The sequence below is a fragment of the Anabrus simplex genome, chromosome 2 (assembly GCF_040414725.1).
Source record: "Anabrus simplex isolate iqAnaSimp1 chromosome 2, ASM4041472v1, whole genome shotgun sequence".
Classification (NCBI taxonomy): domain Eukaryota; kingdom Metazoa; phylum Arthropoda; class Insecta; order Orthoptera; family Tettigoniidae; genus Anabrus; species Anabrus simplex.
This window is the reverse complement of record NC_090266.1, coordinates 255,950,269-255,973,639: the sequence shown is the minus strand read 5'-3', so window position 1 is coordinate 255,973,639 and position 23,371 is coordinate 255,950,269. Positions and strand designations below refer to the sequence as shown.

The 23,371-nt window shown below is 38.5% G+C and overlaps 1 protein-coding gene across 2 annotated transcripts in view; it reads left to right on the top strand.

Moving 5' to 3' along the window:
- The window catches only part of LOC136864032 (deoxyribonuclease TATDN1), a 157,383-nt gene that overhangs the window by 15,910 nt on the left and 118,102 nt on the right, over positions 1-23,371 (top strand). Inside the window, exons 2-3 of one of the 2 annotated variants that reach the window (XM_067140548.2) lie at positions 10,251-10,406; positions 20,309-20,488. In XM_067140548.2, coding sequence (XP_066996649.2) covers positions 10,322-10,406; positions 20,309-20,488 — 265 coding nt within the window. In that variant the 5' untranslated portion in view covers positions 10,251-10,321. The remainder of the gene's footprint in view (positions 1-10,250; positions 10,407-20,308; positions 20,489-23,371) is intronic. The other variant, XM_067140549.2, reaches the window with a different exon arrangement.

The window sequence follows — 23,371 nt, the reverse complement described above, 5'->3', positions numbered from 1 at the left end:
CTAGTGAAAGTTGTGATTCTGTTGCCATGGTACTGCAGCAGCCAATGTTTGTCAAGATGGCAGTTCATTAATGTGTGTGTATAATGCAGTGTATATACCGGTGATTTGTGAATAAAATAGTGTACACAATTGATAGCATTTCGTGTGTGCATCTTTGTGGTAACAACAGTGTGTTCGCTCTCTCGATTCACTGTGACGTAAGCTGCCCTCATTTACATCACGCCAGCCCGGCCGTACCAAACTGGACAGAAATATGTATCGTTGCAAAGTTTTTATCAAGCCTCAGATCTATCATTTGACATGCCAGGGACATCATGGAAACAACTTTAGATATGAAATGGAATTAAATGTGGTGCTATGAATATCAATTGGTCTTACATAACACAGGAAGAAGAACTGCTTTATTCAACACAGAGGATTAGTCTAGATCAGAGGTGCTGAGCTCAATATATTACATAAGTCTTGGGACTAGTTTCAAGCACTTGGTGGCCATCTTCAGCGAAATAAAAATTAAACAAATTATGTGATAACTAAAACATATTGTACCAGTAACTGACGCACACACTCGTTGACGCGTGTAATTGAGCATGAGGGTTTTGCAGGGCATGTGCTGTGTGGTCTTATGTCAGGAGATTGTACAGGGAGGGAGTAAAAGATTGCATATGCTGGCCACATAAACTTCATTAAAATCAGTCAAAGTAGACGAATGGCCTATCATCTCCTTGAATATTTGTCAAATTGGACTTTCATCCACACTTAATACTCAATAAACTGATAATAGATTGTGTCATCTTATTAGCGACAAATATTTACAGTGAAGTTCACCAGTGAAATTAATAAAATCTCATCTTGATATAATTAATTAACTTGTATAAAGAAAGTTCATTCTTGAAGTTTATGAATGACAACATTAATTAAGTTCACTTTGAAAACTAAAGATCATTCTTGAAAATGGAACTAACGAAATTAATAAGAGTTCCTTTCTGAAATGATTAATTGGTGCAAGCAAATGAAGTTCAATCTTGATATGCCTATCAAATTTTGAAGCTAAAGTTCATTCTTCAATTAGCTAATGTATTATCGAGATAAACAAAGTTCCAATTAGGAGAAATGTTAACAAAGTGGCTAAGTTTCAAAGTTCCCACTCGTTAGCAAGTTCGTCGGTACGCATATTTGCCAACCCTTCCGATTTACCCGGAAACTTTCCGGTTTTTTACTCGTATTCCGATTTTCCGATTTATTTTTACTTCTTCCTATTTTTGACCAATGTAACTTCTAGTACGGCCAATACTCTTCCGCTAGGATAAATTCGTATGTGCTTGTGTAATTTATGAAAACTCATTTTCAAGCGTATTTATTTGCTGCTTTATTTCGTGAGTGTTTCGTCCGGCGCATTCGTGTATCGTATTTCCCGCTCACCACAGCAGCGTGTCCGCTTTATACAGCGGGGGATTCGGAGGGGCAATCGTCCTGCAAGCAAGCAAGCAAGACAGGCTGGCGCGCGCTAGCGACTCAGTTAATCGGGATGAAGGAATGAGTTTGTTATTGTTCGGACGCTTGTTAATATCGTTTCTATGCGTAATTTCGTGGGAGTTGTAGGCCACTTGTTTTTTCTTGCATTTCTATGCTTTCCCCCACTGCCAAAGTCGTATGTTAATAATGTATGGGACATATTGAATTATTTTGTATGTGGTAGTTTCGCGTATTTAAGTGCATAATTTTAACGAGTTGAATTTTTTTAAGGGGGTTGTGTCGGTGAGTTTCAGGTACTTTATTTTCTCGCTATGGCCAAAAAATATAACATCTCAAGTGTTCAGAGATGCATATAAATTTGCGTTCATTTTACCGTCTTATAAAGAAACTACCGTATTCTCTCGCGTAATTAACGAACGCCCTTGCATAATTTACATATCCCAATGTTTTTGCGTCCAAAGTGGAGAAAAAGAAATGTTCACATATTTGACGTACCCACAACTTCGAACATCCATCACGCAGCTCCGGATGCGTTTCGAAGTAAAGATGTTAACTACAGTGCTCAAGTAGCGGGCTTCCTATTGCGAAAGCTGGCATTCCAAATACAGGGCAACGTGAACGTGCTGTTATTAGCCGGCACTAGTTTTACGAGTGTTTCGGTTACGGGACATCCTGTGATCTCAAAATTGTTTCAGTTCACAGTATTCGAGTAATACTGCATCATACCAACTCGCGATGATCAGTTACGCCGAAAAATACGGGAATAGGGCAGCAAGTGTTCAATGCCCAAATGAAACTTGCGTACCGCGGTAACAGAAGTGCACTTCAAGCGGCCAACAAGTCTTGCAAAGCATTTCGTGGACCAAAAAACGGCAAGTTTCCGCAAGTAGAGGAGGATCTGCTTAAATATATGATCTTGTTACTCAACGTTGGATAAGCCATTTCTCACGAAATGCAGTATTTTAAAGAATGTGAAATAACCGCAGCACATGGAATCAGTGTCTCGGATTTGCAGCATAGCCGAGGCTTGATTAATTTTATGAAGAGAAATGGATTTCCGTTTTGACGGAGAACAGCATCATGCCAAAAAATGACGAATGATTTAAACCATTTTCATCGCTTTATGATTGAGAAGCGTAAAGTGAAGGAATATTTGATCTCCCTTATAGGAACCGCAGGTCCGACGGCAATCAGTTTCCATATGCCACGAAGTCAAACAGTCGATAAGAAAGGAATATACAGTGTTACCGTGCGCGCTACCGAAAGCAAAAAACAACGATGCACTGCAATGCTTGCTGGAACAGCTGATGTCAGAAAGCTTGCACCTCACATTGTTCTAAAATGATAAACAATGTCTAAAGCAAAATTTCCGCGAGTGATCCGCGTTCGTATTCAATAAAAAGGGTGGATGGACACGTCACTCGTACAAGATTGGATGCGAACGGTTTGGGGTAATGTAGCAGGGCCCCTCCTTCGATGCCCGGCACTTCTCGTGTTGGACAGTTTTCTTTTTTTTTCTTTTTTTTTGCCGGTATGTCATTGTTGTGACATTACATGAATTGTACTTTTGTTAGTTCATGTTTATTTCAGTTCAGGTCGTATTGTCAGCTCGTAATGGGAAGAATATTTTCCAGTGTCGGTACTTCAATCCCACGTGTCTAACTTACCTGATGTACCCTATTTAACTTTTCAGAAAAATTCTCACGCCGGAATTTTACGCCAAATGACGATGAGTTGAAGCAGTTGTGTTTATATTATATTTGATGTATCTTTTAAATGTGAATGAATTGTAAATATCTGAATTCCTTGAATAATTTATGCATCCAAAGTTTTCGCCTGTATTTTTCGTCAAAAAAGTGCGTTAATTACGCGAGAAGATACGGTATTATGCATTTTGTTGCGCGTGTCTGTGTGACGTAAATATTATTATACGCAAGTGTCATTAGCCGGCCCCGTGGTGTAGGGGTAGCGGGCCTGCCTCTTACCCGGAGGCCTCGGGTTCGATTCCCGGCCAGGTCAGAGATTTTTACCTGGACCTGAGGGCTGGTTCGAGGTCCACTCAGCCTTCGTGATTAGAATTGAGGAGCTATCTGATGGTGAGATAGCGGCTCCGGTCTAGAAAGCCAAGAATAACGGCCGAGAGGATTTCGTCATGCTGACCACACGACACCTCGTAATCTGCAGGCCTTCGAGCTGAGCAGCGGTCGCTTGGTAGGCCAAGGCCCTTCAAGGGTTGTAGTGCCATGTGGTTTAGTTTGGTTTTAAGTGTCATTAATGAGAATGATTAGGTACATTTTCTTGTAACCATTTTTATGTTTTGGTAGTTTAAGATTTTAAATTTAATGGTCAATTCGCATTGTAACTGTAGATATATATGCCTTTTATCTTTACCTTTTTTCACCTAGACTGTGGTGGAATATACCGGTATGTGATGAAATCCAAGAATTAAAAAATCTTCCTATTTTTGGTTTCTAAAAGTTGGCAGGTATGGGTACGACTTAATTTACACTGGCTTTATGAAATAGCAGGTCATTTGAAAAATTGCAATGTATGAGTTCGAAATCATATTGAATGAGAATTAAAGTTGCTGGAAAGTTTTAAAGTGACTTGCTGAATTGAAAGTTACTTCATGAGACACAGTTCACACTATTCTTTAATGACACAGATGCATATCACCTTATTGAAGAACTGGCTCCGTTAGAGCAGTATCCTTGCAGACTGTAGTACCATGTCAACCGTGGATCAGGAACACCATCACCACGTTCCTCAAAGTTACCACGTCCACCATAGACCGGAGCACCATCTCCACGTCCCTAGAAGTTACCACGTCCACCATGGATCAGGAACACCATTACCAATTATCCCTCGGACTTACCACATCTCCATCGGCGGGAGTTTACATGATAATACGGGCGGTCGGAGTATGCATGGGGCGTTGGTTTATACACACCAGGATATTGCACTGTTTGTTCCAAGTAGCACGTCTAATATGCGCAGTAATTTGCACCAAGTCCACTAATAAGGTGATTGACTTGTCATGCAAGCAAAGCAAAGTCACCTCCGTACAGGCCATGAAGGCCCTTGGAGGAGTGGAAGGTAAAGGCTTCCACCATTGTTAACCTTGGCACGTGATGGGGTTAGAGTGGTTAGCTCTATGCCCGGCCGCCTTTGCCCCCAGGAATTAACCTGGTACTCATTTTTGGTGTAGGCTGAGCGAACCTCAGGGCCATATGCACCTCCGGAAGTGGAAATCTCGTATCTTAAATTTTACGACTTCCTGATGGGGATTCGAACCCACGTCCTTCCAGGCGAATTGACTTGTCTTGAGACACTGAATTTATGATGTTCTACTTGCCAGTTTAATGCAATTAACACGTTGATGACGGCGTATTGTTTTCCGAGTTTATTAATTAGGAACGAAGTGAAAAATCAGAGATACTTGAACTCCAATAGATATATTACATACTATTACACATATGAAGTACAGCCAGTAGGCGTTAGGGTGCACTGTGTGCTGAGACCGCCCGGCGGGTCTCATCGTCCACAAGTAACGCACGGGGTTCGCACGTTCTCTGTGACCCGCCGGCGACCTCACTGAAATTGGCGGTCTTTACTTGAACTCTAATAGATATATTACATACTATTACACATCTCAATTACAGTCTATAGGCGTTGAGGTGCACTGTGTGCTGAGACCGCCCGGCGGGTCTTATCGTCCACAAGTAACGCACGGGGTTCGCGCGCACTCTGTGACCCGCCGGTGACCTCACTGAAATTGGCGTTCTTTATGCAGCATTGTTTGTTTTGATCGAACGTAGTGTTGTGAAGCAACATGTTAAGTGTGCGTCTATTCTTATATTTGTACATATTTTTTCTTCATATAAAATGATTTGAGTAATGAAACAAGCATATTGAATAATTTCTTAATTATCCTAGCTCCTATGTACTCCCTGCATGTCCCACTGTATACGAAGTTAGTATGCCTTATGTAGAGACGAACCAGAAAGGACGAAAGCATAATCTGTGAACGGCGCGCGATACGGCTCCAGTATATATAATGTGTCATGAGACCGCCAGCGAGTCTCACCGTCCAGAAGTAAAGAGTTGGCGTGACCAGCCGGCGGGTCTCATAGTCGCCAAAGTGTTAAATAAGTTTTTAAAAAAATCTATCCTAAGATAATTGAACCTTCACAGTACCCTGACTTCACTAAGTTCTGACTGTCAGGTTGATGCAGTTCAAGGAAATTGAAATAAAGTCTATTCATTCAACTTCACACATGATCTTAGTGTAGGATTCAGTCTATGTTCCCGATGCGTTGAGAAACAGTCTACTATCACTCTATCAACACAAAATATTAAATAGTTAATGAAATATTAGGCATGTAGTTTCCACAACTACGTCCTAACTGGTTAATTTACTCCTAGAAGTTAACACGTAGACTTGTCGTATAAATTTATAAATTAATCAACAGTTCTATCACACACTGTATTAACATGTCCGATGTCTAACATTTGTATATTATAAGTCGCGCAAAATGTTTTAAGGATTTTGGAAAAACTTAGAATGCAGGATTTATACCGCTGTTGGAGTTCTCGGCTTTACCTCGCGGGTACTTAGTTCGACGTTTGGACTCGACACTCGCGTACAAAATTGAACTTTACTGCTGGGATAACCTCGGGCAGCAGGTCTCTACTAGGCTGTACTGTGTCTATACTGTCCTCTCACTCATCTTATATACCCGGGCTTGACCCTGAGCATACACATCATTGAAATTACTTGATATCACCTTAAATGAAATAGTTATTAACATGAAATTTGGACATGAGCTATCTGTTATTGTAAGCTGGTTATTTCTGACGTGTGGGCCATGCGTTTCGTGACGTAGTCATGTTTCAGCAGGCTGCCGCGAGCTCGCTCGTTGGAAGTGTTGCATCATAGCCCACAACGCGCACAATTTGAAAGGATGAAACAGACCGCGTGGTCGCCAGTTCGATCGCAGGCGGATCCTGTTTCAGTATGTATACCAGACAAAGACAATGTTGTAGGAATTATTATAACATTAAAATACAGTGGACATCGTTTATTGTAATCACGTAAATGTTATGAACCGTATTATATAATCACTTTTGTGAAGTCCCGTACGGTCAAATACTAAAGCATTGAAAATCTTCCGTTTATTGTGATCATGAATTCGGTTTATGTTATCATATTTGATTTCAAGGATTTCATTCTCAAGTATGCAAGTTTCATCGCGCATTGCCTGAACACATTTTTTCAAATATGGAAAGTTCTAAACGCTGTAAAACCTCCAAGGAACGAGTAGGAGTTTTATGTTATGCGAGTATGTCTGGTGAAAAGAAAATACTGTTAGTGATTGGGAAAAGTAAGAACCCACGTTGCTTTAAATGCATCAATAAGTTTCCAGTGGACTATCATTCCAGCTCTAATGCGTGGATGACTGCCCTGATTTTCAAAGAATGGCTGCTGAAGTGGGATAATAGGCTTGGCCGTAAAATAGTTTTGCTGGTTGATAACTGTGCAGCACACATTGTGAATTGTGAGCTCAAGAACATCAATACGGATTTCTTACCGGCGAATATGACTTCATTTTCAGCCATGCGATCAAGAAATCGTTCGCACCATAAAAGTGTATTATCGCCATGAAATATGCACAAGAATCTTAGAAAACATACAGGACTCACATAAAACTAGTGCCAGTGCCCTTGCCAAAACAATCAGCCTTCTCGATGCCCTGCATCTTCTAGCCATGTCATGGGTTAATGTCTCAGCACATACAATAAGGATCTGTTTCTGTATGGGTGATTTTTAAGAGTTACCAGAAGTAGACGAGGCTTAACGGAAGTTGAATTTCAAGAATGGATGAATATTGATGAGGGCATCATCACCGATGCAAAGCAGACAAGGACGACATGTGAGCCAGTTGCTTCCGCAGAATTAGATATGAGAGGTGAAGAACATGAAGCAGACGATAGTGATGCTGATGATGACTATGTTGCCGAAACATCCCGAACACACTGTACTGCAGTGCTGTGTACCAGTATCTGTTTCATTGTAGTGCATGTAGGTTATGAATAAATACAGTAGGCTACCTATCAAATTTTATTTTTCGGCTACTGTTATCAATCGGTTAATGTTATCAAATTATCTGCATCCCAGAGTGATCATAATAAGCGACGTCCACTGTATATATAATAACAAAAAAAGGCGGTAATGATCTTATAACAATATGATGTCTTTAAGTTGACTTAGGACCTCAGGCAAAGAATTAAATTTGGATATGATAGCCAGAATTAGGAATGAATAAATATACAGAAAATAAATTAAAAAGGAGAAAAATTATTTATGAGACTCACCTCTAATGTCTGATGTAGAACAAGCACTGACTTGCTGCAGGAATCAGGCAGCCATGTAAACAAAGGAGTGGATAGGGAACAAGCACTGACTTGCTGTAGGAAGCAGGCAATGCAAACAAAGGAGTAGATATGGGAAGAGGCAGGGGGGAAGGTAGGAGAGAAGGGGTGTCTATGGTGGGGCTGAAGGATGAGGAAAGAAAGACTGCTGCTGAGAGAGGAATTTAGATTATAAAAGAGAGAATTCTTTTTATCTGAGGCATGATTACTAAAGATAGGAATTAAAAGGTCAAATAAAATGTTAGATTTCTCTGAAATTTAATTTAGATTGAAGTTAGGATTGAAAAACTATTCCAGATAGATGAAACAGGTTTTTGTAATATTGAGCAGGGGGCCTTTTTGTATAACTTTGAGAAATTTCATGTCTTGGGTGATATTAGTGAACTTGTTGTTAGTATCACCCATGTGCTGTCATATGGCTGAAAATCTCTTATATTTCAGGGTGTTAACATGCTCTTAAGTATCTTGTATGGAAGCTCCTACTTGTTTGACCAACATAAGATGCGTTACAATTATTACTTGACTTGGTGAACTTATTGCTATGATTAATAGAATTGGTATTGTGTAAAATATCTTTGTTTTAAATGTACAAAAAGTAGATAAAAAATTGTTGTGAGTTTTTTCTTTTGCTAAGGTGGTTGAAGGTTGGTGTTAATGTTTATTAATGATTTTCCCTATAAAGGAGCTATAAAAGGGCCATTAAATTTAGCTATACTGCGAATGGTGTTTAATTAGTTTTTAAGTTCTTTTTTAGACAACAGGATGCTAAAAGTGTGGTGTGCCTTGCTGTGGTATGTTGCACATTTATGGGCATATGGGTGTATGGAATCTTGATGGATTGTGTTAACGGTTTGTGTTGGTTTTCTAAAAATCTTATAGCTCACTGAACCAGGTTGGCTGATGATCTAAAGATCGGTGTTTTTTATCGTTTTCTGATTCTAGTGTAAACTTCATATGTGGGTCAATGTGATTAAGGTTGGATAGAGTGGTAATGGCGTCAGTTGCACGTTTGTTCATGATTACAAGAGTGTCATCCACGTACCTTGTCCAAAAAATAATATTGGTAAAGATGTTGTTATTGATTTTGGTGTGTTCCACATGATCCAGATAGATTTCAGCCAGGATGCTTGATGCCGGCATTTCCATAGCTAACCCATTTTGCTGATGAATGGTATTGTCAAATGTTAAATAATTGTTTTTTAAAACCATTTCTAGAATAGTGATGAAATCTTGAATTTCTAGTGGGCTCAGACCACTGTGTTTATTTAAATTGTTGTGAATAATGGGAAAAAGTTTTGAAATCTGGATGCTTGGGTACATGTTAACAATATTGAAGGAATGGAGAGAATAGTTGGGTTGAATAGTAACATGATTTAGTTTTTCAACCAATTCATTACTGTTCTTAATGGAATTCCTAGATACAAAATGATAATTTCTTTTGAGGAAATGTTGGATGAACTGTGAAATTTTATATAAAGAACTGGGTCTGTAATTAATGATGGGTCAGATAGGAACATCAGTTTTATGTATTTGCAGGCCAGGATTCATATTAATTAATTTCTTTCTTTGTCTGTTAATAGGCATGATGCATTTTTTAGTGTTTGTTCAAGCTGACGCTGAATTTTTAGTGTAGGGTCTCTTTTGATTATAGAAAATGAGTTGTCTGTGAAGAATTCTTTAGTTTTTTCTATGTAATCTGACTTGTTCATAATAACAGTGGAGTTGCCTTTATCGGCTTTTGTTATGATAAGATCACTGTTAGTGATTTTCTTCTTAAAATCCAATATTTGTTTTTGTGTTGGGAGTTGAGTTTAGTTTAGCATATATTATTACTGTTGGCATTGATTGTTGGGATGGAAGGGTTTATGTTAGATATATGGGTAGAGTTGAAGATGTTATTCAGTTTCTTTTTAGCTTCAGATCTCATTTCTTCTTGTTTATTTACTGGCATTTTACTAATGGGTAACTCTGCTTCCACTGTAGTGGTGATGACATCATTGAGAAGGTTGGAGGAGGTCCTGTTTGTTTCGGACTCTTGGTCAGTATGGATGTCTCAATATAATTTAATGTGAACAAAGGAGTAGATAGGGAAAGGTGGGAAGGGGGTAAACGAGGGTAAGAGGCAGGGGGGAGAGAGGGAAGGAGAGAAGGGGTGTCTACGATGGGGCTTAAGGATGAGGAAAGAAAGACTGCTGCTGAGAGGGGAATTTAAAGAGATTATAAAAGAAAGAATTATTTTTATCTGAGGCAAGATTGCAAAAGATAGGAATTAAAAGGTCATATAAAATGTTTGATTTCTCTGAAATTTCATTTAGATTGAAGTTAGGATTGAAAAACTGTTCCAGATGGATAAAACAATTTTCTGTAATCGCTGCAGATCCTCAAATGGTCATCAATTTGGAGCAGCCTTTGAGCGATGTTGAACTGCTGTGTATGCGCTTCCCACATGGCCTCAATGCGTTCCCCATTATGGAGGATAAATTGCACGGAATGGAGTATCTGTGAGAATGAGTATTAAATTTACTGCAGTAAATGTTTTCAGATATTATAATAAGAAAGAATAACATTTATTACCATATTAGAAAATGAAAACTAACCCTTTTTCTCCTTAACTCGGGAACGCCAGAGTTTTCAATTTTCGATTTTAAAATTTTTATTTAATATTCCCAGCATGCACATTTTAGAGAACATTGAAAAGTAATTTTTCTAAAAATTGGGTGGTTGGTTTCTAAACGAGGGCCTGGTACTGTACGGTTCCATACGGCGCTTAACATAGCATTTGTTTGTGCTTAAAGTAAATACAAAATTTTAATATTCCACCTTCTCAATACTAAAAAATCAGTTGATGTTTTACAAAAACGTTACAATGATATTAATAGGTACTAGTTTCGGTCCACTGTGGACCATCATCAGCCTAGCCAAATTACAACAGTAAAAGACATAGTGATAAAATAAAGTAAAATAATGTGGAGAAATGAGAGAGGATCTAGAAGGATGGGATGGTGGTGGAATGACAGACAAAAGTGAAAAACCGTATATGCAAATTATGATAAAAGTAACAGAAGTGTTCACATTGACAAGTAAAATCTTTGTGAAGTTACGTAAAAACTCTTGATGAGATACTCTTTGGTTGACAATTACTCCTGTGTTGCACAATTAAAATTTATAACTAAGTATATGCTTCTAGAAAGTTCTAGATGCGAGTTCCACTTTAGCGTAGAGGGAAGAGTTGTCCGAAGAGACCAGCATAAGATTAAAAGTTGACAAAGTTGGACATGTTCTGAAAAGCTTGCTGTGTTAAACAGAAGTAGTCTCAGTTCAATCGGAACCCCAATGAACCTTGTGCTACGTGGAACAAACTTGCTGTGTTGAATGCAACTTACAGAGTCACCTTCCCCGTCTCCACGACCGCATTCATACAACACACGCAGCAGTAAGTCAGTTACCATCAAACCTCAGTAAACAACCAAGGGACCAATTCACACATGGGTAAGTGTTTTCCGTTATCATCTCCTTACAGTGCTACAGTCTTTAAATTTCCAATAGCTGACACACACATTATTCCTTCCTTTCTTCTTTTACACGATACACCCGATTTAAATTTCACCTACTAGATCAGTAATTCTCCGTTAGGAGACCAATGTCAACACATTACTGCACAAAATAATGTCTGAAACACAACGCGAGGAATCCCATAAAGGCTAATTTACGCCGACCTAGACGACGTTTTATCATCAGTAAACTTCGTTTTTCAACCATCATATGTGATTTCAGCATTTCTCATCATGTTTATTCTTAAAAAACAGCATCATAGTTTATAATAAGAGCTCACCCTGATATGAAAAACTGTTTTCATCACAAACAGTCTAATGCAATCGAGCGTAGATATAATGGACAACGATTTTTAAGAACATCTAATCACTACATACTATTTTAACATTTTAAGTCATCCATTCCATTTTACATTTTAAGCAATTTTAATGATCAATTTTTGTTTTAATAGACACATATAATTTTATTGATTATTTTTAATGTGTTAAAATTCATATATTTTTATCAATGTATATTAGACATTCTTCTGTGATATACACCAGGATCAGGGCCCTGACCCACCAATGATTTATGTTATCTATGGCTGATGATGCTCACTAAGATTGAGCGAAACATGTCCAGTTTGTAATTAAATGGTTTCATCCTAAATATAAGGATTTTGTGTATTGGAAAGGTGGTTTTTTAAATATAATAATTTATTACTCTGAAATCCAATATGGTTGTAAAATGAGATTTATAACTTGTAACGATCTCAAATTCCAAGCCGTTGTTGCCGCAAACAAACACTCAAATAAAACCCTCTATTGATGTCGGGCATTGTAGGGAGTATCACCTCGACAATGTAAGGCGAAGTTGCGAGATTTATGGCACGAGTAAGGGTAAGTATGAGAAAATCTGAAGTAAAGCACACTGGTACTATATGGTACCGCACAGCTTTGCCAGGTTAAAATCAATATTATCAACACTTATTTATGTTGTCTTAAAAGTATCAAAATAATAAATGTTAACATAAGGGTCAGGGATACAAAATGAATTGCTAAAAAGTAAATATAATGACTGTCAATAAATTCAGTTTGCGCACTTCCTGAAAAGGACTGGAGAGGTTCATATTAAATTTTCATGGTTGTTCAAGTCGTTACAGAACATGTACCATCCACGATTGTTCAGCTGTGGCTTGTCAAATGTACCAACTCCATCTGATACTTCAATATTTGGTAAGATGAATTTATTAGATGTATTAGATGATCTTCTTATGTAATGTCTTAATTTTACTTTTTAGTTCAGTCCTGTTTCTAAATAGTTTCTTTATTCCAAGGGCTAGCGTATCATTACAGACTTCCCTGATTCCACTTCGACCAAGTTGGTGACTAGGTGGTAATGCACTTCCCTCTAGCATTCCAATTTTTTTTTTTTTTTTTTACCGCCACTCTTTCCTAATTTTTCTCTGCTCGGGTTGACTCGTATCCCTTATAAATTTTATTTTTCTTGCATGGTATCGCTCACTTTCTTTTGTTTAGCTTCCTCATATCTGACTGGATCATTCTTTATTAATTCCCTTAGATTTTGTATAGTTCCTCCTTCTGTTCATTTGAATATTTGGAAGCTTTAATCTTTCTTGGATAGTTTTCTTTTTTAGTTAATAGCTATTATATTACTGTAAAAATAAAGCCTAATTTTAGGAAAAAGTAGTTTCCATCTTCATTATTTAGTTGACTGTGTTGAAAATGTTTGAGGTTAGGAAATCTCACTTTTAGAGTTCAACTCTTTATTACTTATGAATACAATTTGTAGTATAATTAAATTATTAGTCATAAAACATTTTTGCATCAGGAGCATGCTTCGGAGGTGAGAAAATCCAGATACCGAATCTCTACTAGCACTTTCATACACGGAAAACAATACCTAGAGAAGCACATGCACAACTTGGCTTCAGGCAGCCAACAAGATAGCCACCAATATTTGAGTCCAATGAAGCTAGGAAGCTTACAGTTCTATCTGTGGGGGTATTATTGAAGTTTTTTCACGGAGGTGAGACTTCACTTGTGGACAGGCATGTTCTGTGCAAAAAGTCTTATTTATAAAATATTACAAATTTTCTTGAAGTGTTCATGACTGTTCTTATTATAACACCAAAAGTGGCTTGGAAACTAAAATCTATCAAATTATGAATGGATCCAAATGCCAAGTCAGAATTGGGGACATGACGCAGAAGTGAGATCTCACATAATGTGCTCTAAAATTGAAAAAATTAAAACTTTTATTAAAAAAATAGATTGTGGGACCAAATAGATCTTAATTCAAATCAACTTACAATAATAATAATAATTTATAATTCATTATAAATTCATAAAAATATATTTTACACCAAAAGACCACCACCTGGCATACAAATCTGACACTTTTTGGAGAATGGCCAAATTTTATCTTACCTTTACATGTTTAGTATGGTATGCCTTGAAGCACAGGTTGAAGCACAAAGGCACATTTCTGCATGCAGCGCACATTGTTCTTACATCTTTCCTAATACCTATTTTCTGACAAAAGACAAATCGCTGGCTAGCATATTTTTTCTTGCCTGTGAATGGAATATTGGAGATGAAATGTCTCTCTTCTACCCTATTACTAAAGCTGAAATCTATATCATTGTCTAGTTCATCTTCAACAAAATATGTAATCATTTGTGCAGCATTAACATTCTCTGAACATCGCGAACCGCTCTACTCGCCTTGAATTGTTGAGCCTTAGTTCATGCTTGTGGGTTACTGTAGTCACGTCCTAGTTCGTGAACCATTGGCAATGGCTGAGTGGCCTAGTAAGTGGTCCTGAAAGTCGGGATACCTGTTGCTATGGAATGGGAGTGGGCATCTCGGACATATTCTGAGTCATGGTCATTCTCGTGCTCAGGCGGCTAGGACTATACAATTCACCGGTGGTCCATAACCCGTTAGAGGAGAGATCCTCACTTGGACTGTGCAAGTAGGGTAGCATCCTGCTTCATGAAATTACCGAGCTCAGAACATTTTAAGCAAGCCTCGGACCTATGGGAGTAATGGAGTCCCACTCCCATTTAACAGGCGAGGGACTCCTTGGAAACAACTTGGCGAACAAAATGGAATTCGATGGGAACTATCAATATTAATGGGGCTTATGGAAGAAAGAATGTAGAACTGGCTGAGTCAGCAAAGAGGATGCATCTGGATATGCTAGGAGTAAGTGATACTCGGGTAAGGGGAGATAAGGGGGAAGAGATAGGAGATTATAAAGTGTATTTGACTGGTGTTAGAAAGGGAAGGGCAGAGTCTGGCGTATGGCTCTTTATCAGGAATACCATTGCACGCAATATAGTTTCTGTTAGGCACGTACATGAGCGAATGATGTGGGTAGATTTGTCAGTTGGAGGAATTAGGTCAAGAATTGTGTCCGTGTATTCACCATGTGAGGGTGCAGATGAGGATGAAGTTGACAAGTTTTATGAAGCATTGAGTGACATCGTGGTCAGGGTCAACAGCAAGGATAGAATAGTGCTAATGGGTGATTTCAATGCGAGAGTTGGGAATAGAACTGAAGGATACGAAAGGGTGATTGATAATTGTGGGGAAAATATGGAAGCTAATGGGAATGGGAAGCGTTAGCTGGACTTTAGTATGGGTTTAGCTGTTACAAATACAAGCATAAGGCCATTCACTGCTACACATGGGAGGCTAGGGGTACCAGATCCATAATGGACTATACCTTAACAGACTTCGAATTCAGGAAATCTGTTAGGAATGTACAAATTTTAAGTGGATTTTTCGATGATACAGACACTATCTGATCTGTAGTGAACTAAGTATCTCTAGGCCTAAGATAGAGAAACTGAAATCTGCCTGCAAACGAATAAGGGTAGAAAACCTCCAGGATGAGGAAATTAGACAGAAGTACATGAATATGATTAGTGAGAAGTTTCGAACAGTAGACAGTAAGCAGGTTCAGGATATACAAAGTGAATGGGTGGCATACAGGGATGCTGTAGTAGAAACAGCAAGGGAATGGCTAGGAACAACTGTGTGTAAAGATGGGAAAAGGGGAACATCTTGGTGGAATGATGAAGTGAGAGCAGCCTGTAAAGGTAAAAGGAAGGCTTATCAGAAATGGCTCCAAACAAGGGCCGAGGCAGACAGGGATTTGTACGTAGATGAAAGAAACAGAGTGAAACAAATAGTTGTTGAATCCAAAAAGAAGTCGTGGGAAGATTTTGGTAATAACCTGGAAAGGCTAGGTCAAGCAGCAGGGAAACCTTTCTGGACAGTAATAAAGAATCTTAGGAAGGGAGGGAAAAATGAAATGTACAGTGTTTTGAGTAAATCAGGTGAACTCATAATAGATCCCAGGGAATCACTGGGGAGGTGGATGATGGAATATTTTGAACATCTTCTCAATGTAAAAGGATATCATCCTGGTGGTGTTGCAAACAGCCAAGCTCATGGGGAGCAGGAAAATTATGTTGGTGAAATTATGCTTGAGGAAGTGGAAAGGATGGTAAGAAAACTGCATTGTCATAAGGCAGCAGGAATAGATGAAATTAGACCTGAAATGGTGAAGTATAGTGAGAAGGCAGGGATGAAATGGCTTCATAGAGTAGTAAAATTAGTGTGGAGTGTTGGTAAGGTACCTTCAGATTGGACAAAAGCAGTAATTGCACCTATCTATAAGCAAGGGAACAGGAAGGATTGCAACAATTATCGAGGTATCTCATTGATTAGTATACCAGGCAAAGTATTCACTGGCATCTTGGAAGGGAGGGTGCGATCAGTCGTTGAGAGGAAGTTGGATGAAAACCAGTGTGGTTTCAGACCACAGAGAGGCTATCAGGATCAGATTTTCAGTATGCGCCAGGTAATTGAAAAATGCTACGAGAGAAATAGGCAGGTGTGTTTATGTTTCGTAGATCTAGAGAAAGCATATGACAGGGTACCGAGGGAAAAGATGTTCACTATACTGGGGGACTATGGAATTAAAGGTTGATTATTAAAATCATTCAAAGGCATTTATGTTGACAATTGGGCTTTAGTGAGAATTGATGGTAGAATGAGTTCTTGGTTCAGGGTACTTACAGGAGTTAGACAAGGCTGTAATCTTTCACCTTTGCTGTTCGTAGTTTACATGGGTCATCTGCTGAAAGGTATAAAATGGCAGGAAGATTCAGTTAGGTGGAAACGTAGTAAGCAGTTTGGCCTATGCTGACGACTTGGTCTTAATGGCAGACTGTGCCGAAAGCCTGCAGTCTAATATCTTGGAACTTGAAAATAGGTGCAATGAGTATGGTATGAAAATTAGCCTCTCGAAGACTAAATTGATGTCAGTAGGTAAGAAATTCAACAGAATTGAATGTCGGATTGGTGATACAAAGCTAGAACAGTTCGATAATTTCAAGTATTTAGGTTGTGTGTTCTCCCAGGATGGTAATATATAAAGTGAGATTGAATCAAGGTGTAGTAAAACTAATTCAGTGAGCTCGCAGTTGCGATCAGCAGTATTCTGTAAGAAGAAAGTCAGCTCCCAGACGAAACTATCTTTACATCGGTCTGTTTTCAGACCAACTTTGCTTTACGGGAGCGAAAGCTGGGTGGACTCAGGATATCTTATTCATAAGTTAGAAGTAACAGACATGAAAGTAGCAAGAATGATTTCTGGTACAAACAGGTGGGAACAATGGCAGGAGGGTAATTGGAATGAGGTGATAATGGCTAATTTAGGAGTGAACTCAATGGATGAAGCTGTATGCATAAACAGGCTTCGGTGGTGGGGCGAATGGAGGAGGATAGGTTACCTAGGAGAATAATGGACTCTGATATGGAGGGTAAGAGAAGTAGAGGTAGACCAAGACGACGATGGTTAGACTTGGTTTCTAACGATTTAAGAGGTATAGAAATAAATGAGGCGACAACACTAGTTGCAAATCGGTTATTGTGGCGATGTTTAGTAAATTCTCGGAGGCTTGCAGGCTGAACGCTGAAAGGCATAACAGTCTATAATGATGATGTACGTATGTATGTTAGTTCCAAGTAGGCCTAATAGTGATCCGACTTAGATATTCAAAGTATATCATAAGCTGTTTATAGGTCTGTACATTTATTTTTGTAATCTCATGTGCTATATTACAAGATAAAGAAATGTGTCAGTCATCAGCCTGAACTTTTAATTTGCAGTAGGAGGTAGCCAGCATGTCCAGTTCAGAATGAGGAAATGATATTGCTGACATTAACCTTTATATAGATTTCTTTCGTAATGTAAGCGGAAATATCTGGCCGAGTGGATTGTACAGTCCGAACACAAATTTTTAAATACTGCTTGCATTTTCTTGCAATTAACCTATAAAAGGAAAAGAATCTTCTGATATAAAATTTTAAATATAATACCTCAAATATTGATGTAATAAGCATGTAACGTTTGAAGTACGTAGAGGACAGACTCACAATCACTGTAGTTTTAGTTTCATAAAAATGACCAAAGACACAGATTGTTTTCCAATGTGCAGGGTAAAACCACGTCTATTGGGCAACGTTCAAGTGCCAGCGGGAGTTTTAAATGGGCAGTGGTGAATGGGTTAATAAACCCAGCCATTCCTGGGTGCATGTATCATCTCATTGGGGCAGGTCATGTGGTAACCCAATTATATCCTTCACAGCTGATCACAAAAGTTTGTCACTATCTGCCAGAAAATGCGATGGAATTTTACTAAAGGGAGTAGTCTGAAATGGATAAGTCAAACTTAGCCATATGTACTGGTTAATGATATTTATTTTGGTCTGGTTTCAGAAAACAGAAAATTTAGGAAATTCAGATCCTTTTCTAAACTAGTAATCATTTTAGTCTAGTCAAACACAATTTCATCTTTGAAAGTTACACCAAGGTATATAATTGTTTCCACATTCTGCACACCTTCCAGAGTAATTGATCCTATTGTACAGCAAGTGGCAAACAGCAGTGCACTTTCCCATCCCACTCCTGCTTACTGCTTCAGCGTAAAATATTTGCCAAGTTAAGGCAAAGTTAAGGGACCTATTGCCGTGTGTTTCAGTGTAATCAGACAGGCGTCCAGCTCCATGGCTAAATGGTTAGCGTGCTTGCCTTTGGTTACAGGAGTCCCGGGTTCGATTCCCGGTGGGGTTGGGAATTTTAACCATAATTGGTTAATTTCGCTGACACGGGGACTGTGTCCAGGTCGCCATAGCGTCATATTAAAAGACCTGCTTCTGGCGAGCCGAACTTGTCCTTGGGCACTCCTGGCACTAAAAGCCATACGCCATTTCATCAGACAGGCACGCATTCGACATGGTCCCCACTCTGCTCATCACCCATCTCCGACCGCTGCGCTCCCAAGGCTAAGTGCACAGCCAGCTGTCGGCATCTGTAATGGCTGTTCCTTGGCAAATATGTCCTTCTTTAATGTTTATAATTTTGCATTTCAAAGGATTAGTAGAAAGTACGATATCAACGACACAGTTCAGCAACATCTGCAGCAGTTTTGATGTGTGAGTTGGTTTCAATTTTAGATGTGTTATCGGACTTTACCAGTGTTTTAAATTTGGATTGTAAATTGAGAGATACCAGATCGTTTATTATTGGTTGTATGTGGGCATATGTTTTCCAGTTGGATCGTGGCTGAAGATGACCCATTGTATGTGGGGTCAAAACTAGTCTGTTATATAAGACACTATAAACTAATGGTATTGAATAGGTGGACGCTTCTCTACCCTTTGATAGATTAACTATTCACAATGATATTTAGGAGCAACTGTGCAGATGTTTTGTTCTTTGCTACCAAAACAATATCAGCAGCAAAAAGCAAAGCTGAAACATTTTTCATTTCAGATTCCAGTTGGTATCAACTTTACTAACTTTGAGGGAGAAGGGAGATCACTGAACAAAACCTTTCTTAAGATCTATACTTGCTGTTTGGTTTATGCCACATCTACTTGGATGAGAAGATGAGTTTGGCTTCAGAAGAAATGTAGTATCAACACATAAAGCAATCTTGACTTTTCATCTGGTCTTAGAGTATCGAATTGGGAAGGACAAGCCCACGTACACGGCGTTCGTAGATCTATAAAAGGCATTCGATAGTGTTGATTGGACCAAGCTATTTGAGATTTTGAAAGTGATCTGGATCAGATACTGAGAACATAGAATTATGTTCAATCTGTATAATAATCATTCTACAGTGACAGAAAGTCAGAGATTACCTCCTGATGTCTACCGAAACTTGAGGTTTGTCTTTTGAATGATAGGATGATACTACATTTTATGCACTGTGCATAAATGACCTTGTGATATCTGTTAGAAGAAACTGCTTCCTTGAAGTTTTCCCCTAACTTTACTGGTTCCTTTCCTATCTTTAGGAACGTAAACCCATTGATCAACTTCCTACTTCTTGTACTTTATCCATTCCGTTCAGAACAATACACATAATTTTACTGCACCACCCATCATCCATCAAGGCTGTGTGACATCATTTGCCTCTCATGCGCCCACCCACAGAGATGAACAGTTTTGAGCAGACTAAAATTCTTGCTTGTTGGTCTGTAGTTTTCAGAGAGTAAGGAGAAACTTCTATTAGGATAGTGTAGTGTTTGGACCAGGTTTCTTACTCTTTTGTGAAGTACTACGTTAGTCTTAATTAATATACAGTATAGTACATTATCTAATTATGTTTCCTAAATCCAGCCTGGTGGTGAGATTCAGGAAGGTCAATTTGATCAAGTTGGCTAATGTCTTATAAAAGGTTTGCATCATATTTACCCTGTTTTGTAAGCATCATTATTTTTGTGTACTAAATTATTATGTGTAGTATCTTTTTTTCATGTTTCAGATATAGGTGCAAACCTAACAGACCCCATGTTTTTTGGTATATATTATGCAAAAAGTAAGCATCCCACTGATCTTAAAGACGTGATTGAACGAGCCCGGAGTAATGGAGTAGAAAAAATAATTATAACAGGGAGCAGTTTGAGAGACAGTGAGGAAGCTCTTAATATTGCAAAAACAGATGGTGAGTAAATGTATTCTCATGTTCAGATAAGCAATAGTCATTCCATGCCAAGTTGGACAGATTTAAGGGAAACTTGACCTTTATATTTTGGATTTCTCTTAAACATTTTCTATCCATTCAGTAGATATATTTTCATCTATAACTGTGTATTTTTATTTCCCTAAAACAGTTTATTTTTGCAATGCTGTAAATTAGAATTTATGGTAAATCATGTACATTATACTACACTAGCTGTAGTGTACTGTACATATCATTGCCATCTTAATTTTGTCATTGCAACAGTAATGCCATCCAGAGGGGATTAGTTGCAACTGATGAAACAGAGCACTCCTCATATAACAGCAATAGTCAGTCTGTATTAAGTTATTATTGATAAGTTGACAGGATATTGTAGGCCATTACATTTTATGTTGTTCTGGCTCGGTGATATAAGAACATTCAAACCCTAGGCTTTTTCAGACTTTTTCTCTCATTCTTCAAATGATCACTCCTTCATGTTTTCCTTCTCTTTTCAGTAGTCATTTTCATTATCTTCCTGATTAATAGGGTTAGTGACCATGCAGTTTTGCAGCTTATAAAAGCTATCATGACAACAATCATCACCATCACCAGTTAGTTTTTTACCATGTTGACTGAATTCCTGTCTTGTAATCATTGTGTTAGAAGGCTATATCCTCTGAAGGTAGCAGATACAAACCAACAGTGTCAATTTGAGCATCATTATTTTTGTGTACTAAATTATTATGTGTACGATCTTTTTTTCATGTTTCAGATATAGCATTTCTCACGTTAGATAGACATAGCAATAAAAATGTAAATGAGTGAATATGTCGGTTATCTTAAAGCTGTACAATAAAAGTGTATGTGGCATGAAAGATAGGAATTTTCAGGTTCTACAGCATTTGTTGTGTACTGTTCTCAGATAGAACTACTATTATTTCAGAGTTTGTGAAAAACAAAATAATTGCAAATATCTCCGTCAATATTCCTTGTACGGCAAGCACATGGAATGTAAATGATCGGAAATAGTATTATAAACAGTTTTTCAACATAACTAATATTTATGGAGAAAATTGACACTTCCTGTTTTAGCCCTCTTAATATTGTTGCACCACTGTACACTAATCAAATAGTGCACAAAACTGGGATCGAGGGTAGATTATTAAAATCAAAGGCATTTATGTTGACAATTCAAAAAATGCTATTAAGCTGTTTCCCGTGATGTAAATAACAAACGAAACTTCAACAAACTAATCGTGTTTCCAACTTTAGTATACGTAGATAAAAATGAAGTACGAGTCAAGGATTTGAGTACAGAAAGAAATTATAATTTGATGGTTCATGCTGTGGGTTACTGTAGTCACATCCTAGTTCGTGAACCATGGGCAACGGCTGAGTGGCCTAGTAAGTGGTCCTGCGAGTCGGGAGACCAGTTTCTACGGAATGGGGGTGGGCGTCTCGGACATATTCTGAGTCATGGCCTTCCTTATGCTCAGGCGGCTAGTGCTATACAATCCATCGTGGTCCCTAACCCGTTACAGAAGAGATTCTCACTTGGACTATGTGTAAGTAGGGTAGCATCCTGCTTCAGAAATTTACTGAGCTCAGAACATTTTAAGCAAGCCTCGGACCTATGGGAATAACTGAGTCCCACTCACATTTGACAGGCGAGGGACTCCTTGGAAACAACGTGGCGAACAAAATGGAATTCAATGGGGAGCTATCAATATTAATGGGGCTTATGGAAGAAAGAAAGGAGAACTGGCCGAGTCAACAAAGAGGATGCATCTGCATGTGCTAGGAGTAAGTGATATTCGGGTAAGGGGAGATAGGGAGGAAGAGATAGGAGATTAAAAAGTGTACTTGACGGGTGTTAAAAAGGGAAGGGCAGAGTCTGTGGTAAGGCTGTTCATCAGGAATGCTATTGTATGCAACATAGTTTCTGTTAGGCACCTAAATGAGCGAATGATGTGGGCAGTTGGAGGAATTGTTTTTTGGGTCATCAGTCCATAGACTAGTTTGATGCAGCTCTGGAGGAATTAGGATGAGAATCGTCTCAGTGTATTCACCTTGTGAATTGATTAGTATACCAGGGAAAGTATTCACTGATATCTTGGAAGGGAGGGTGCGATCGGTGGTTGAGAGGAAGTTGGATGAAAACCAGTGTGGTAACAGACCACAGAGGGGCTGTTAGGATCAGATTTTCAGTATGCACCACGTAATTGAAAAATACTACGAGAAGAATAGACAGTTGATGCTTGTTATTTAAAGGGGCCTAACATCTAAGGTCATCAGTCCAATAGACAGTTGTGTTTGTTTTGTATGACAGGGTACTGAGGGAAAAGATGTTCACCATACTGGGGGACTATAGGATCGAGGGTACATCATTAAAATCAATCAAAGGCATTTATGTTGACAATTCGGCTGCAGTGAGAATTAATTGTAGATTGAGTTCTTGGTTCAGGGTACTTACAGGGGTTAGACAAGGCTGTAATCTTTCACCCTTGTTGTTTGTAGTTTACATGGATCATCTGCTAAAAGGCATAAAGTGGCAAGAAGGGGGATTTAGGTAGGTGGAAATGTAGTAAGCAGTCCGGCCTATGCTGACAACTTGTTCTTAATGGCAGATTGTGCCGAAAGCCTGCAGTCTAATATCATGAAACTTGAAAATAGGTGAAATGAGTATGGTATGAAAATTAGTCTTTCGAAGACTAAATTGATGTCGGTAGGTAAGAAATTCAACAGAATTGAATGTCAGATTGGTATTACAAAGCTGGAACAGATTATATAATTTCACGTATTTGGAGTGTTTGTTCTCCCAGGATGATAATATAGTGAGTTTGAATCAAGGTGCAGTAAAGCTACAGTGAGCTTGCAGTTACG